At 46.9% G+C, this 16818-nt stretch overlaps 1 protein-coding gene across 1 annotated transcript in view; it reads right to left on the bottom strand.

Moving 5' to 3' along the window:
- Window positions 1-16818, bottom strand: part of LOC311225890 (uncharacterized protein) — a 381841-nt gene that overhangs the window by 44274 nt on the left and 320749 nt on the right. The window contains exons 10-12 of the mRNA XM_084311282.1: window positions 7191-7215; window positions 5509-5581; window positions 1525-1604 (exon numbers count right to left, since the gene is read on the bottom strand). Of these exons, the coding sequence (XP_084167408.1) occupies window positions 1525-1604; window positions 5509-5581; window positions 7191-7215 (178 nt within the window). The remainder of the gene's footprint in view (window positions 1-1524; window positions 1605-5508; window positions 5582-7190; window positions 7216-16818) is intronic.

Consider the following 16818-nt stretch of genomic DNA (forward strand, 5'->3'; position numbering starts at 1 on the left):
TGTGGGCATACAGGAATGGCGAGGATGTAAAGTGTCTTAGACATATTTATTGGACCCGTTAGATGTTAGCTAGCGGCCTCCTAGACACACTGTGTGTCCCTGGATGTTAGCTAGCGGCCTCCTAGACACACTGTGTGTCCCTGGATGTTAGCTAGCGGCCTCCTAGACACACTGTGTGTCCCTGGATGTTAGCTAGCGGCCTCCTAGACACACTGTGTGTCCCTCCTGGATGTTAGCTAGCGGCCTCCTAGACACACTGTGTGTCCCTGGATGTTAGCTAGCGGCCTCCTAGACACACTGTGTGTCCCTGGATGTTAGCTAGCGGCCTCCTAGACACACTGTGTGTCCCTGGATGTTAGCTAGCGGCCTCCTAGACACACTGTGTCCCCCTGGATGTTAGCTAGCGGCCCCCTAGACACACTGTGTGTCCCTGGATGTTAGCTAGCGGCCTCCTAGACACACTGTGTGTCCCTGGATGTTAGCTAGCGGCCTCCTAGACACACGGTGTGTCCCTGGATGTTAGCTAGCGGCCCCCTAGACACACTGTGTGTCCCTGAATGTTAGCTAGCGGCCTCCTAGACACACTGTGTGTCCCTGGATGTTAGCTAGCGGCCCCCTAGACACACGGTGTGTCCCTGGATGTTAGCTAGCGGCCTCCTAGACACACTGTGTGTCCCTGGATGTTAGCTAGCGGCCTCCTAGACACACTGTGTGTCCCTGGATGTTAGCTAGCGGCCTCCTAGACACACTGTGTGTCCCTGGATGTTAGCTAGCGGCCTCCTAGACACACGGTGTGTCCCTGGATGTTAGCTAGCGGCCTCCTAGACAAACATCAGTAAAGTCACACCCAGACAGACAAACAAGAAACCCCTCAAATGTAAATGTGTGTACACTGTGTACACACACATGCAGAAATCCACTCACTCACTGACGCACACACACAGACACACAGACACACGTGCACACATCAGGGTTTCTGCTAGAAAAAAAACTGCCGCCAGTCCACGTGTCTGTGAAGATGTCCATGTCCTGAACAAATGGGATAAATTCCGGCCAAATATGATCTGTTTATTCAGTTTATTGTAATAACGTTATGCCTGATGCTTAAAGGAACACGCCAACTTTTTGGGACATTTTCTCATTTGCCATCTACCCTGGAGTTAGACAAGCAGATTACATACCCTTTTCTTCTCTGTGCATGCATTAGGCTTAGGGAACAGCCGCGCCGTTAGCCTAGCTTAGCATCATTCACTGGAAATAGGTGTGCCAGTGTAGCCTAGTTCCCAACAGTCACGAAATACACTCCAAATACAACTCCAAAACGTTCATGTAAACATGTTTTCACAGTGATTTCATCACCTCAGAAGCCCTGTTCTCCAGCCTCATGTTCCTGCTCACACACCCATATTGTTTGAAGTAAAACATTTCTTTTTTTAAGAATTTAAGAATTACGGGACAATGGAAACCCTGACACGTGCACACGTGCACACAGACAAGCTGTTTTTCAAATCAAAGAGATGTTACCTTCAGATTTCTGCTCTCCGAAGGCTGTCTCCAGCGGAGGCCCAAATAAGGCTGTGGTGTCCTCAGGGACTGTCTGACTGCTGAGACAGACGAGGAGAGAGAGAGAGAGAGAGAGAGAGAGAGAGAGAGAGAGAGAGAGAGAGAGAGAGAGAGAGAGAGAGAGAGAGAGAGAGAGAGAGAGAGAGAGAGAGAGAGAGAGAGAGAGAGAGAGAGAGAGAGAGAGAGAGAGAGAGAGAGAGAGAGAGAGAGAGAGAGAGAGAGAGAGAGAGAGAGAGAGAGAGAAGACCACTTTATTCACCTTGTGTTTCTAGGCAACAAGGACACTGCTAACTCTTCACTCTGGTGTCCCTGTTTCACATGCGATACAGTATCTGGAAGGGGATGAAGGGCTCAGTATGTTTTTATCTATAAAGACAATCTGGGTAAAACTCCCCTGTTATTTATCTGTCTTGCTAACCAGAAAACAGGGCAAATATGGGTTACGGTCTCAGGTTCAGACTGAATTAGGAAAGAAAGCCTTTATGTTTTTTAAATGATCTTAAACTCCAGGATCTAGTCACTCTTAATGAACTTAAACTCCAGGATCTAGTCACTCTTGATTAACTTAAACTCAAGGATCTAGTCACTCTTAATGAACTTAAACTCCAGGGCCCTCATTTATCAACAATTCTTAGAAAGTGTTCTATTTTCGTACTTAAGCACAGAATTTAGAATGTGTGTATGCACAGAAATATCGGGATTTATCAACCATGCGTACACGGGTCCTACGCTCCTCCGTGTTGATAAATACCATTTGTTCTTACCGTCAATGCTCGTGCATGATTATCCATATATGGTAATGAAACACCCCCCATGGGATGTGAAATAATGGACTGACCCGAGCGAACTATGAGAAACTCCACGAGCGAGATTGTTCACGGAGGCGCTGTCAAGAAGACACAACCCGTGTTATGGGATAAATAAAAGGCTGGCGGACTTGTGATGGTCGTGACGGTCACGGTGAGGTCAGATATCAACGACTCCCTAAGACCATTGCTGCAATTCTGCCTGGACAGCTCAAAATACTAATAAAGACCGCACTGTTTGGCGTTGGTGTGTCATTATAACCATGCTGGAATATGAATGCCTTTATTAGTTTTGTTCGATTGGCTACCGGGTATAATATGACTTGTAGAGGCATACAATCTATTTTGTTGTCGGTATTAGCCTATATTTATTACATATAATAGCAGCCTACATTATGCAACAGTAACTTGTGCATATATAATATATCATATCATATTCCTATATGTCTCCCAGGAATCGTGGGGCTCTGGGGAATAAAGGTTGGGAAGACCCTGCTATCATAGCCTATCCTTTATAATGTTATAGGCTATTTCATTTACAGTTTACTCTATCAGCCTACCCAGCATGTAATACGTTCTTTGTTAGAACTCAACTCGTTATTATTTTGCGCATAGATTGCAGAAATACGGGAAAGTTTTGATTTATATTTAAAAGGCTTTGACACAAAACGAAATAAGTGGAATTTCGAAGCTGCAAGCAGAATACAAGTCATATCACCCACACGATATATGCTACCTGTATCCAGAGCATGTATGCTTTTCATTAATTTAAGACACATTTATTGCAAGGGTTTTGTATACACATAAACTCAACAAATAACCTCTGTTCTCGTTGCAATGCGTTTTTAATTCTTTCTTATACAGTAGGAAGGGGGAAGAACACTATATTGTGGGTGTTCATATGACTTGTATTCTGCTTACACCTTCGGGGTTCCACTTGTTTCATTTAACGTTATGGCAAAGCCTTTTAAATATAATCAAAATGTTCCCGTATTTCTGCAATCTATGCGCAAAATAATAACGAGTTGAGTTACGTGGAGCGCAGTCAGTACACCCCGTATATTCCGATAACGCTATATATAAACCATGCTGCACTCAGATGGAAAGACCTATTATTCCAAATGCTATTTATAGGGTTTTGACCATAATTACACTACTGTTGCTATTTTACAATGAACTATAATGCATTACGGGGGTCATACAGAACACGTCAGTCAAACTAATGAACGGAAGCTTATTTCCGCGTTGAAACTAATGCATGAAACTGATGAGAGCATATGCCGTCCGTCTGCAGTATCCATATTCTACCGCCGGGTGCCAGGTACGCATGCCCTGAGCTGAGCGTAAATATACGCACAAAGTCAAGTTCACGTTCAAATTGATAAGTCACACACTTTGCTTAGAAATGATCGTACGTAGCGGTTAGGTGGCCGAGCGGAGATTGCGTTCGTCACCAGCCCCGGAGCTGTGAGCTGGATTCGCCTGTTCGAATCCAGCTCACAGCTCCGGGGTTGTCACCAGCTTGGCTGGCCGTCTGCACTAATACAATTGGCTGTATTAGAGGGTGGGAGAAGCTGGCGGGGTGGGTCCGGGTCGTTGTAAACAGCGACTCCTACAGTTCGGTCGGGGCGCCTGCTAAGCGCGGATAGGACTTGAGGGGGATAGTGTGGTCCTCCCACACGCTACGCCCTCTCAATGAGAATCCGCGCTGCCAGGTGAAAAGAAGCGGTGATTGGCTGGACGTGTGTCGGAGGAAGCACGTGGTAGCCTCCACTCTCCCAGATGATCTGACTGTGGGGGGTAAGTGCGCAGCGACCAGGAAGGGACTGGGAATTGGCATACGACTAACATTGGGATGGGAGAAAATCGGAGGAAAATGGAGGGGGAAAAAGACCAAAAAAAAAAAAATAATAAAATGATCGTACGCACGGGTTACGCACATATCTGTGCCTACGCAACATTGATAAATGAGGGCCCTGGATCTAGTCACTCTTGATTAACTTTAAACTCAAGGATCTAGTCATTCTTAATGAATTTAAAGGCATGGTGAAAGCTATAGAAAATGAGTCTATTGACATTTGTAATTGTTTTAATTGAAATAGGCTCCCCTGCACTTTTACTGTAAAGGACTTTTGGGCTGATCTGTTTTGAATGTGTGTGTTTGTGTGTGTGTGCGTGTTTGTGTGTGTACTATATGAAACTGTGGTACCGCTGCCATTATTGGCCATCTTGGAAAAGAGATTTGAATCTCAATGGGATAAATACATACGAAAAAAAAGACTTGAATTTTTTTTATAAAAAATGCCAGGCCCCTGTTCATTTTCTTTCAAATATCTTTGTTACAAGGAGAATGCGCGAGCTGAGCAGTTATTCTACAAATGCATTATTTATTCGGTGTCCACATTAAGCCTATTGTATCTTATCTTAAGTTCGGTAACACAAAGTAATAATCAATGGATAAGATGGATACAACAGAACTTTATCAAGGAAACATTCTACATTATGGGAAATAATACTGTCTTCTCCAGAGTCAGACAAGAAGATAGATACCAACTTCCTTTCTATGCGTTCAGTAGAAAGCTATCCGGCTGCAAGCTAGCCTAGCTTAGCACAAATGAATGGAAGCGGATACAGATCAGCTAGCCTCTCCAGGGTTTTAAGCTAGGCCAGCTGATCTTTTATCCGGTTTATGCCGCCGGACAAATGCATGCTGGGACATGAGAGGGAGAGACGTGAGGGTGCCGAGTCATAGCTATTACAATATCACACTCGCACACAGAGCTTCCTTTCTACAATCTTTCCTTTTTTATCATAAAAACATCACAGTTGCTAGACGACAGAAATCACAAATGGCCATGGCTTTAATTGTCTCAAAAGTGCATTTTATAAAAGGAAATTCATTAATTAATTAAAAGAGATTTAATCGAGATATGGGCCGGCGGATATGGGATAGGATGGAGGTGAGTCATAGAAATCACACAGACACACATGCACATCTCCATCCATCCCTCCCTCTCCTCTCCCCTCCCTCCTTCTCTCTCCCTCCCTCCCTCCCTCCCTCCCTCCCTCCCTCCCTCCCTCCCTCCCTCCCTCCCTCCCTCCCTCCCTCCCTCCATGTGACAGAAGGGGATGCACCTACCTGGGGGTTTGAACCACTGGGGCTGGCGTGGGGGCCATAGGCGCAGGGCGTCTTGGTCGTGCGATCTCTTCACCTGGACACAGAGAGAGAGAGAGCAGCCGTTCACTTCACCTGCTACACACACACACGCCACTTGGTACAGCACCAGTTTATCATGATGCATTATAATTAGGGCTGTCAGTTTATTGCGTTAATTAGATTAATTAATTACACCGCAAATTATCGCGTTATGAAAATTAACTCAAAATTTATAATAATACATTTTTTATAAAACTTTAATTTTTAATTTTTTTTTATAATTTTTTTTATCTCATTCATTCCATATGAATGTAGAATACACATTTACAATTTTTTTTTTAATAATACCCATTTGCATGTTCTTGGTATCTGATTCTAGGGACATCTATGAATCTCAGGGAATGTATTCCCAGTGTCAGAAATACTGTGGGCTAGATCCACAAAGAATGGATTGCACGGTGCAAGTTGCACCCTTACTTACAATTCATTATAAATTGAAAATGGGGGACCCTGATGTAAACAAGACAAAAGTCTTTCTCTGGTCTGCATCCCCTTAACAATTGTGTGTATTGAGCCGTACTGTATTGTACCCATTCTGCAATCTTTTCATTCAATCAATCAATCTGCGTGGTGATTGATTGAATGAAAATTTTATTTTGAGTAAATTGTAATGAACCAAATGAGAATATCAATACATTTTTTTTTATCTTTGACTGTGAATAACACCATGCTCAAATTGACCAGACCTGCAAAATCTAAGCAAATTAATAGATGGAAGATGATTAAACAGAAGGTTTTGTAGATACAGTACTGAATTCTGCCATCCGGACACATGCAATTTGAAATATGATTATAGAATATAGAATATCAGGCATAAAATGGTTATGCGATTAAAATGCGATTAATTAGATTAATTAATTACAAATCCTGTAATTAATTAGATAAAAAAATGTAATCACCTGACAGCACTAATTATAATGGCTCTTATATTGTGTGTACTGCACGTGGTATATTACTTATTACTGTATAGTGTAGCATTTCATTGTACGTAGTGGCCGTGTAAGTGAGACCCGTGCTCTCTGTGAGCTACTTCCCGTTTCAGGTTTCCCTCATTTACAGTCACTTCGAGTGTACTGTACATACAGAGTTAAGCAAACAAAAAAAAGGCATATAAAATCACAGATCATATAAAATCATAACAATAACATTTTAAATGTAATTAAGTTGTACTGTACATTGAGTGTTATCCTTACTTTTCTTATTGTTATTTCAAGTTCAAGTTTGTTTATTAATTGTCACAATGAAATACACATACTTTACGGTGAAATGCTTGGTGATTAAAACTATTGTATAGTTTGTGTGATTTTATACGCCATTTCTTTGCTTATTTCTGTATGTACACTTGACGTGACTGTTAATGACAGAAACCTCAGTTGCCTTTCAAGTTTAAATAAAGGTTTGAAATTAAATAAGACAAGTAAGGATAACAATCAATTAAGACACGTACAACTTGATTGACAATGGTGCAACAGAGGGGAGAATCTCAAGCTTAAGGACTGTTGGGAGTTCATTCCATATATATATAATATATATAAAACCATAACTTTGAGACTAGCATTTGAACCCAAGACAAAAACCCTGAAGAAACATCTTAAGATACTCACTGGAGGGATTCCTTTTTATCAAGCCCTGTAACAAGAAGAAAACACACTTAATAACACAGAAACCTAGCAACACAGCCCACTCCAGACAGAACAGATTCAGAGTTGGGAGTCAAATTGTGAATCGAGTTTTGAACGCAATTCATGACCTCGGGACCAAAATAAAAAAAAGATACCTTATAAATGTCAAGAATGAGAGAGATGTTGACTGACTGACTGACTGACTGACATATTATATATCATATCCCTATTTCTATAACTGAGCTGTTCAGTAGATATAATTTATAATTAGAGGTCTGTAGTGTGAATAGATTTTTAACGCATACAGAATCGAATCGTGACCTCAGTATGGAGATTGGTATGGAATCAGAGAAGTGTATCGTTATACACCACTGTGCTATTGCAACCTACTGTAGGTGTTTTAAGAGCGCTGTACTGTAGGTGTTTTAAGAGCGTGCTGTACTGTATGTGTTTTAAGAGCGTGCTGTACTGTAGGTGTTTTAAGAGCGCGCTGTACTGTAGGTGTTTTAAGAGCGCGCTGTACTGTAGGTGTTTTAAGAGCGTGCTGTACTGTAGGTGTTTTAAGAGCGCACTGTACTGTAGGTGTTTTAAGAGCGCTGTACTGTAAGTGTTTTAAGAGCGTGCTGTACTGTAGGTGTTTTAAGAGCGTGCTGTACTGTAGGTGTTTTAAGAGCGTGCTGTACTGTATGTGTTTTAAGAGCATGCTGTACTGTAGGTGTTTTAAGAGCGCTGTACTGTAAGTGTTTTAAGAGTGTGCTGTGCTGTATGTGTTTTAAGAGCGTGCTGTGCTGTAGGTGTTTTAAGAGCGTGCTGTACTGTATGTGTTTTAAGAGCGCTGTACTGTATGTGTTTTAAGAGCGTGCTGTACTGTAGGTGTTTTAAGAGCGCGCTGTACTGTATGTGTTTTAAGAGAGCGCTGTACTGTATGTGTTTTAAGAGTGCGCTGTACTGTATGTGTTTTAAGAGCGCTGTACTGTAGGTGTGTTAAGAGCGCGCTGTACTGTAGGTGTTTTAAGAGCGTGCTGTACTGTATGTGTTTTAAGAGCGCGCTGTACTGTATGTGTTTTAAGAGCGCGCTGTACTGTAGGTGTTTTAAGAGTGCGCTGTACTGTATGTGTTTTAAGAGCGCTGTACTGTAGGTGTGTTAAGAGCGCGCTGTACTGTAGGTGTTTTAAGAGCGTGCTGTACTGTATGTGTTTTAAGAGCGCGCTGTACTGTAGGTGTTTTAAGAGCGCGCTGTACTGTAGGTGTTTTAAGAGCGTGCTGTACTGTAGGTGTTTTAAGAGCGCGCTGTACTGTAGGTGTTTTAAGAGCGCGCTGTACTGTAGGTGTTTTAAGAGCGTGCTGTACTGTATGTGTTTTAAGAGCGCGCTGTACTGTAGGTGTTTTAAGAGTGCTGTACTGTAGGTGTTTTAAGAGCGCGCTGTACTGTAGGTGTATTAAGAGCGTGCTGTACTGTAGGTGTTTTAAGAGCGCTGTACTGTATGTGTTTTAAGAGCGCGCTGTACTGTAGGTGTTTTAAGAGCGCGCTGTACTGTATGTGTTTTAAGAGCGTGCTGTACTGTAGGTGTTTTAAGAGCGCTGTACTGTAGGTGTTTTAAGAGCGTGCTGTACTGTAGGTGTTTTAAGAGTGCTGTACTGTAGGTGTTTTAAGAGCGTGCTGTACTGTAGGTGTTTTAAGAGCGTGCTGTACTGTATGTGTTTTAAGAGCGCTGTACTGTATGTGTTTTAAGAGCGTGCTGTACTGTATGTGTTTTAAGAGCGCTGTACTGTAGGTGTTTTAAGAGCGTGCTGTACTGTAGGTGTTTTAAGAGCGTGCTGTACTGTAGGTGTTTTAAGAGCGTGCTGTACTGTAGGTGTTTTAAGAGCGCTGTACTGTAGGTGTTTTAAGAGCGTGCTGTACTGTATGTGTTTTAAGAGCGTGCTGTACTGTAGGTGTTTTAAGAGCGTGCTGTACTGTAGGTGTGTTAAGAGCGCGCTGTACTGTATGTGTTTTAAGAGCGCGCTGTACTGTATGTGTTTTAAGAGCGCGCTGTACTGTAGGTGTTTTAAGAGTGCGCTGTACTGTATGTGTTTTAAGAGCGCTGTACTGTAGGTGTGTTAAGAGCGCGCTGTACTGTAGGTGTTTTAAGAGCGTGCTGTACTGTATGTGTTTTAAGAGCGCGCTGTACTGTAGGTGTTTTAAGAGCGCGCTGTACTGTAGGTGTTTTAAGAGCGTGCTGTACTGTAGGTGTTTTAAGAGCGCGCTGTACTGTAGGTGTTTTAAGAGAGCGCTGTACTGTAGGTGTTTTAAGAGCGTGCTGTACTGTATGTGTTTTAAGAGCGCGCTGTACTGTAGGTGTTTTAAGAGTGCTGTACTGTAGGTGTTTTAAGAGCGCGCTGTACTGTAGGTGTATTAAGAGCGTGCTGTACTGTAGGTGTTTTAAGAGCGCTGTACTGTATGTGTTTTAAGAGCGCGCTGTACTGTAGGTGTTTTAAGAGCGTGCTGTACTGTAGGTGTTTTAAGAGCGCTGTACTGTAGGTGTTTTAAGAGCGTGCTGTACTGTAGGTGTTTTAAGAGTGCTGTACTGTAGGTGTTTTAAGAGCGTGCTGTACTGTAGGTGTTTTAAGAGCGTGCTGTACTGTATGTGTTTTAAGAGCGCTGTACTGTATGTGTTTTAAGAGCGTGCTGTACTGTATGTGTTTTAAGAGCGCTGTACTGTATGTGTTTTAAGAGCGTGCTGTACTGTAGGTGTGTTAAGAGCGCGCTGTACTGTATGTGTTTTAAGAGCGTGCTGTACTGTAGGTGTTTTAAGAGCGTGCTGTACTGTAGGTGTTTTAAGAGCGTTGTTGTGAAGGGCCAGATTAAACCGAATATATATATTTATTTATATATATATATTTAATTGTATTTGTATATTCTCTAATATTCCCTGATATCCCTTGTATATTCCTTGTACAATATGCATTGAATATCCATTCTAGCCTACTGAACATCCCATAATAGTCTCCATTCTACTATTGGTCGAGACCTTGGTGCCAGGCTGCCATACCCCTCAGACCCAGTTCAAACGTACCGCTCGACATGTACGAACAAGTCCTAGTTCCGCGTAGGAATTTGGCTACCGCACCACTAATGGGACTATTTGTTCATAGTGCGTATATATACTGCGCTACTAAAGTAGGACTTTCTTTTCAGTCCAGTTTCTTACCCTCCAATAGAGTCACAGACGTAAAGCCTCCCCGCGATGCCACGTGTGGGAGTAAGGCCAAGTTCGGCCTACCATCGGTATTGAGACATCGTGTATATTAATATTTGAATAGTCATATTTGGCACTATATCGTCGAGTTGGACGTAGTCTATTAAGCTAATAATAGTCTGTTAATATATAGTGCTTCGTGCGGTGAGAATACTACCGTAGTCAGTACCCCATCGTTTCGGGCAGAGAACTGGCTGCTTACCCAGGGTGGTTGACCCTATTTGAAGCTGCACCCGAGGAGCCCCAGAGCCGACGAGCGAGTGGACCTGTATACCGGATTATTCTACCGACGACAGCCCGCCTTCCCAGGCACGGATTATGCTTTGGATACTTTGATTATTCTATGGATAAAGACCCCCGACACTACCGTGTGTTGGAACCCCCCCCCTGGAGAGGACGCAAGGTGAGGAGACGCTCTGCAAGACGAGGTCTCTCCACATCTCTCCCCCGTGGACCGGAGAGAGCCGGCCCACAAAGAGTCCACCTGCTTTCATCTGTGGTCCAAGGATCGCCGGCGCATTGAACGGCACTACAGTGGGTTCACCTGGGATACCCTTGGCCGGACGAGGCAGCTGGATTCTACCCCCCCCCCTCCTACTCCTGTCGGCTTACAAGCGACCAGATTAACCCCCTCTAGTGTATCCAGCCTATAATCATTAAAGTATCATTGCTGTTATTCCTTAACTATTCCAGGTCGTATATTTACCACCTGCGCCTTCAGAGATTGGACATTATCTATTGATATACCGACGAATACTCCTTGCCATAAAAGTGCATACTATTTCAATTCATAAATGTAATTAAGTGATTAAGTGCTTATTCTACACACCATCGCTGTGTAGGAAATAAAGACCTGTTTCTAATTCGTACATTTGTGTTGGATCCGTTTCATCTACGTGAGAGTGTTCATGATAATATATTTATGCCGTGTACTGGGTGGCAGAATATTAAGTACAAAGGTAGTGGTAGTAAGTATCATATCTAGTAATACAGTCAGGGAATTGTACCCCTCAGTTACAATTGGTCCTTCGAGCCGGATGGTAATTAGTGTAATATTAATATAGTGTTATTAATATTGAAATGGCCTATGATGAACACTCCACGAAACGATCCTCCTAACCAACGCCCGCAGCGCGAACGACGGCTCCCTCAGTACTTAGAGGCTTACGCTGTCAGTCAACAACCTAGTCTTCTACTAACAGTAAACGCGGTAAAACTAGAAAGTAAAAGTATGTCTAACCCCAACGCCCAGACTACCCCGACCATAGAGGCCCCTACGGGCTCTAATGTAACTGACCAAGTTCACGGTGGGGACCAGTGGGAACCAGACATGACTTCACACCCCGCCAGTACTGAAGAAGTAGTCCCCGATGAGTCCCGGGAGGAATACAACGCTACCGAGAGAGAACTCGGCACGGAAGAAGACGGGGAGAGCACCGTGGAGATAGAGCTCCAAGGCTCCGCAAGGAGTACCCCGAGGGAAGGCTCCCCTATACAACCGCCTTCTCCCAGCGAGGCAGAGAGGACCCTACAGCAGGCATTCCTCGTCAGCCTGAAAGCCTCTACTGAACGCGATAGACTCCAGGGTGAACGCGATCGATTGCAGCTACAGCAACGGAGCGAAGAAGAGCACATACGCCTGGAAATAAGACGCATTCAGATGGAAGAGAATGTGGCCCGAGACCGAGCAGACAGCCAGCGAGCAGCTGCTGGTGCTCTACGGGACGCAGAGCGCGACAGACAGCAAGCGCAACTAATAGAACAGCTGATCAGACGGACAACACCCTCTCCCTCCGCCAGAGGCTCCAGGAACTCGTCTAGACACACCTCCAGGGCGGCATCCCCTAGCCGAGTAAACAACCCTGAACTTGACCAACAGACGAGGTCTATACCCCCCACAGACCACCTCCCCCCACCGGTCCAAGCGAGACCTAGCAACCGGGAAGGAGCAGCATATCCTGTGGAGAGGCTAAACCAGAGACTACAAGCACTGGATGACCTAACTGAAGACGAAGAGGAAGAGGAGGAGAACCGCGCCCGAAGACAGCACAGTACTCTACCGGACCAGGAGGTCCGGTACAGCCCAGGCTATACTCCCGCGGAGCTGCGCTACAGACCCCCGACTCTATACACGGGTGAGCACGACGCACGACCCGCACGAGGAACAGCACCTGGACAAGCGGGCCATGGTACACTGCCGGTACCAGCCCATACCAAGGAGCGGGAGGAGACTCGCCTAGGAGGCCTCCCCCCCAACGCTCGCCGATGTATCCACAGTCAGCGTCATACATTGGCACGCCTATGGTACCCGACTTCACCCAAGAGAACCGGGCCCAGTATACAGAACTCCGCATGTGTCTGGAGACCATGTTGGTGGATGTATTGGATGAACGCCACAAATACGCCATCCTACTGCAGCACTTAAAGGTGCCCCGCGCACATAATATAGCGCTCGCCTACGCGACTTCCACCACCCCATACACAGCAGCGCTGGTAGCATTAGACCAGAGGTATGGGCGCATATGGGATTACGTGATCCAGGAGATCCGACACATCGACCGCTTACCCCCAGCAATAGACAATCGAGCACTGGACGACCTGTCCATCAGAGTGCAGTCCCTGGTAGGGATGTTGGGAGCGCAAAGAGAGAAGGGGAAGTATGAACTTTACGCCAACTCAAATGTGGAAAGGATCCTGGAGAAGCTGCCGCCCGCTCGTCAGGAGCGCTTTAGGCGGCAGAGGGACCACAGAGACCCGAATGGCCCCGAACCGAACCTCCTCGATCTAGCAGACTTCCTGGCGAGAGAAGTCAGCAGCCTACGGCTAGATACATTCGGACAGAGAGCACCCCTGGCTCAAGAGAAGGAACCAGACGACTAAATGATGGAAGAAGATCGGTGACTGTGATGCACCAATCGGAGTCAGTACCGAGCAGCAGGAGCCACAGTACCCCCTCCAGAACGGAGAAGTGGAAGATAGTGTGCCCCTACTGTGAGAAAGAACACTGGCTAGCGCAATGTGACTCCTTCCCCAAGCTGAACGCGGAGGAAGCAGGTCAATGGATAAAGTCCAACAAGCGCTGTTTTCGCTGTGCGCGCTCACACATGGCAGCCGAATGCCGCTTAAAGAAAAGGTGCACCAAGTGCGATGGAGCCCATCTGGACATACTTCACGACAGTAACAGACGGCGCCCTTCACCTGCACCATCCAGCCGCAAAGCGAGCGTCATGTACATCGATCCCGCCAGCAGCAGTGGAGCCCGAGTACTCCTAAAAGTAGTGCGTGTGACACTAAGCTACCAGAATAAAGTCCTGGACACTTACGCCGTCCTCGATGACGGGTCAGAGAAGACCCTGCTGCTCGCCTCCGCTGCGGCCCAGCTAGGGCTGCGGGGAAGCGAAACCCAAATGACAATTCGGACAATAAGACGAGATTTGAAGACGATAAAGGGCGAGAATGTCTCATTCTCTATCGCAGCAAGCGGCCAGCCTGAGCGACGGTACCAGATTGCAGACGCTTTCACCAGCCAAGAAATAGGACTGTCGCGGTACACATACCCCGTCGCCAAGCTGATGGAGAAATATGCACATCTGCGCAAGTTACCGATCCCGCTCATAGACAATGCTATGCCGACCCTGTTGATAGGCTCCGACCATGCAGACCTCATTGTCCCGATAGACCGGGTTCATACCGGACCCCGAGGCTGTCCTGCAGCAGTCGAGACCCGTTTGGGATGGACTCTCCAAGGCCCGCTCGCCAAATCTCTCAACCGAAGTACAGCCACTAGATGTCTCCACTCCCGAGTCACAGAGGGAGAAACCGCACTCCTGCAACACGTAGAGCGGCTATGGAGCTTGGAACAAATGCCCTTTAAGAATGGAAAGAAAGACATTCGCTCTAAAGATGACATTTACGCCATTCACCTCCTCGAGACAGGGACCAAGAGAGTCCCGGTCAACGGCGTGTTGAGATACGCCACGCCACTCCTGCGGCGAGAAGGAATGCCTACTTTCCACGCCAAGACAGACGCCATAGAACGGTACCTGCTGAACACGGAGCGGCGCTTAGCCAAGAACCCCGCCCAAGAGAGTGTATACCGCGCTGAGATTGAGAAGCTCATCACAGCGGGACACGTCACAAAGATGGACATTAAAGAGGCTGACCAGACCACTGAATCGTGGTACGTGCCCCACCACAAGGTCCATCACAACGGTAAAGACCGCATAGTATTTAACTGCAGCTACCAGATCGGATCCCAAAATCTGAATAAAGAGTTACTGCCCGGTCCCACACTCGGCCCCTCCCTACTCGGCGTTCTACTCCGCTTCCGCCAGGAAAAGGTGGCCATCAGCGGGGACATTAAAGGAATGTTCCTGCAGGTGAGATTAGTAGAGGCGGACAAGCCCCTGTTACGGTTCCTATGGAGAGAGAAGCCAGGAGATGAGCACCCAGCCATCTACCAATGGGAAGTCCTCCCCTTCGGAACGACGTGCAGCCCCTGCTGTGCGACATTTGCACTACAGAAACATGTAGCAGAGGACCCAGCAGCGGACGAAGAGGTCCGACACAGCGTAAAGAACAGCTTCTACGTAGACAACTGTCTACAAAGCCTTTCAACCCAGGAAGAAGCCGAGGCTCTCCTGATTAAACTCCGCGCCTCATTGATCAAAGGCGGCTTTGATCTCAGGCAGTGGGCCAGCAGCGATCCGCAAGTACTGCGCAGCCTCTCCTCCGAGGACAAGGCAGCCAGCAGCGAGACCTGGATGGCTACAATCCCGGGAGAAGCCCAGGAGATGACCCTGGGATTGGTGTGGCGATTCAAAACAGATTCGCTTCACTACAGACACAAGCCCCTGACTACGGAGCAGGGAAGGCCGGCGGCGGCGCCAACCACCAGACGGAGTGTGTACACAACACTCGCCCGACAATATGACCCGCTAGGATGTATTCTACCGTACACCACCAGGGCAAAAATGATTGTACGAGCATTGTGGGACAAGGACCAGGGCTGGGACGACCCCATTCCCGCACACCTTGCATCCACCTGGAGAGAGTGGGAGATGGAGCTCCACTCACTCCCAGGCGTTAATATGCGCCGAAGCTACTTCCCACCCACGGTGAGGCCAGAGACATGTAAAATGGACTTACACGTCTTCAGTGACGCCTCAGAGGTCGCATACGGATCAGTAGCCTACTTGCGGGCCCAAGACCAGGGGGGAGAGATCTACACAGCATTTGTCCTCGCCCGCTCGAGAATAGCCCCACGCAAGCAACAATCTATCCCACGTCTAGAGCTCTGCGCTGCCCTAGCCGGAGCGCACCTAGCCACGCTCATCCAACGTGAGCTCACCATACCGGTGTCTAGAACAATCCTGTGGTCAGATTCCACGACGGTACTCGCCTGGATCAAATCGGACTCATGCAAGTTCAAAGTCTTCGTGGGAGTCAGAGTCACCGAGATTCAAGACTTAACCGAAGAGTTAACCGGAGAAACAGAGTGGCGCTACGTTGATACAAAACAGAACCCAGCTGACGTCATCACCCGGGGGATGCCCCTGGATGACCTCACCCGTCGCAATGTCTACAGTGACGGCCCCGCATTCCTAAGACTCCCGGAAGGACAGTGGCCCATGCCTATCCCGAGGGAAGCAAGTCCAGAGGAGGTGGAAATTAAGAAGTCTGTGTTCTGTGGATTGAGCACCGTAGCCTCCACCGACCCTAACATAAACGATTGCACGTCCATAGAGAGTGCACAACAAAGAACATTCCTGCGGTACCACCCGGAGTGCAAGTCCCCCGCTGATATGTCAGCAGCTAACTACGAGGAAGCAGAATTGCTTCTACTGCAGCGAGCCCAGAGAGACTCGTTCCCCGATGAATTGGCCTGTCTACAGGGAGGAAAGCCCGTCCCATCCGACAGCAGATTAATTCACCTGGCCCCCGAGAGCGACGCTCACACCCTCATCAGTGCTTTGAGAAGCTAGTGAAGGGCTACATCTGTTCCTCCCTCCCCATCAACCTGGACCCTCTGCAATTTGCATATCGCCCCAACAGGTCCACGGAGGACGCCATAGCCCATGTGCTGCACACAGCAGCATCACATCTGGACAAGAGGCAGGGGAACTATGTGAGAATGCTGTTCATCGACTACAGCTCAGCATTCAATACCATAGTCCCCTCCAAACTCATAGCCAAGCTCAGGGACCTGGGCTTGAACTATGACCTGTGCCAGTGGGTCCTGGACTTCCTGACGGGCAGACCCCAGGTGGTAAGAGCCGGCAACTGCACCTCCTCATCCATCACGCTCAACATAGGGGCCCCCCAGGGCTGTGTTCTGAGCCCCCTCCTCTACTCCCTGTACACACATGACT

Source organism: Notolepis coatsorum, assembly GCF_963971535.1.
Source record: "Notolepis coatsorum genome assembly, chromosome: 3".
In the NCBI taxonomy this organism is placed as follows: domain Eukaryota; kingdom Metazoa; phylum Chordata; class Actinopteri; order Aulopiformes; family Paralepididae; genus Notolepis; species Notolepis coatsorum.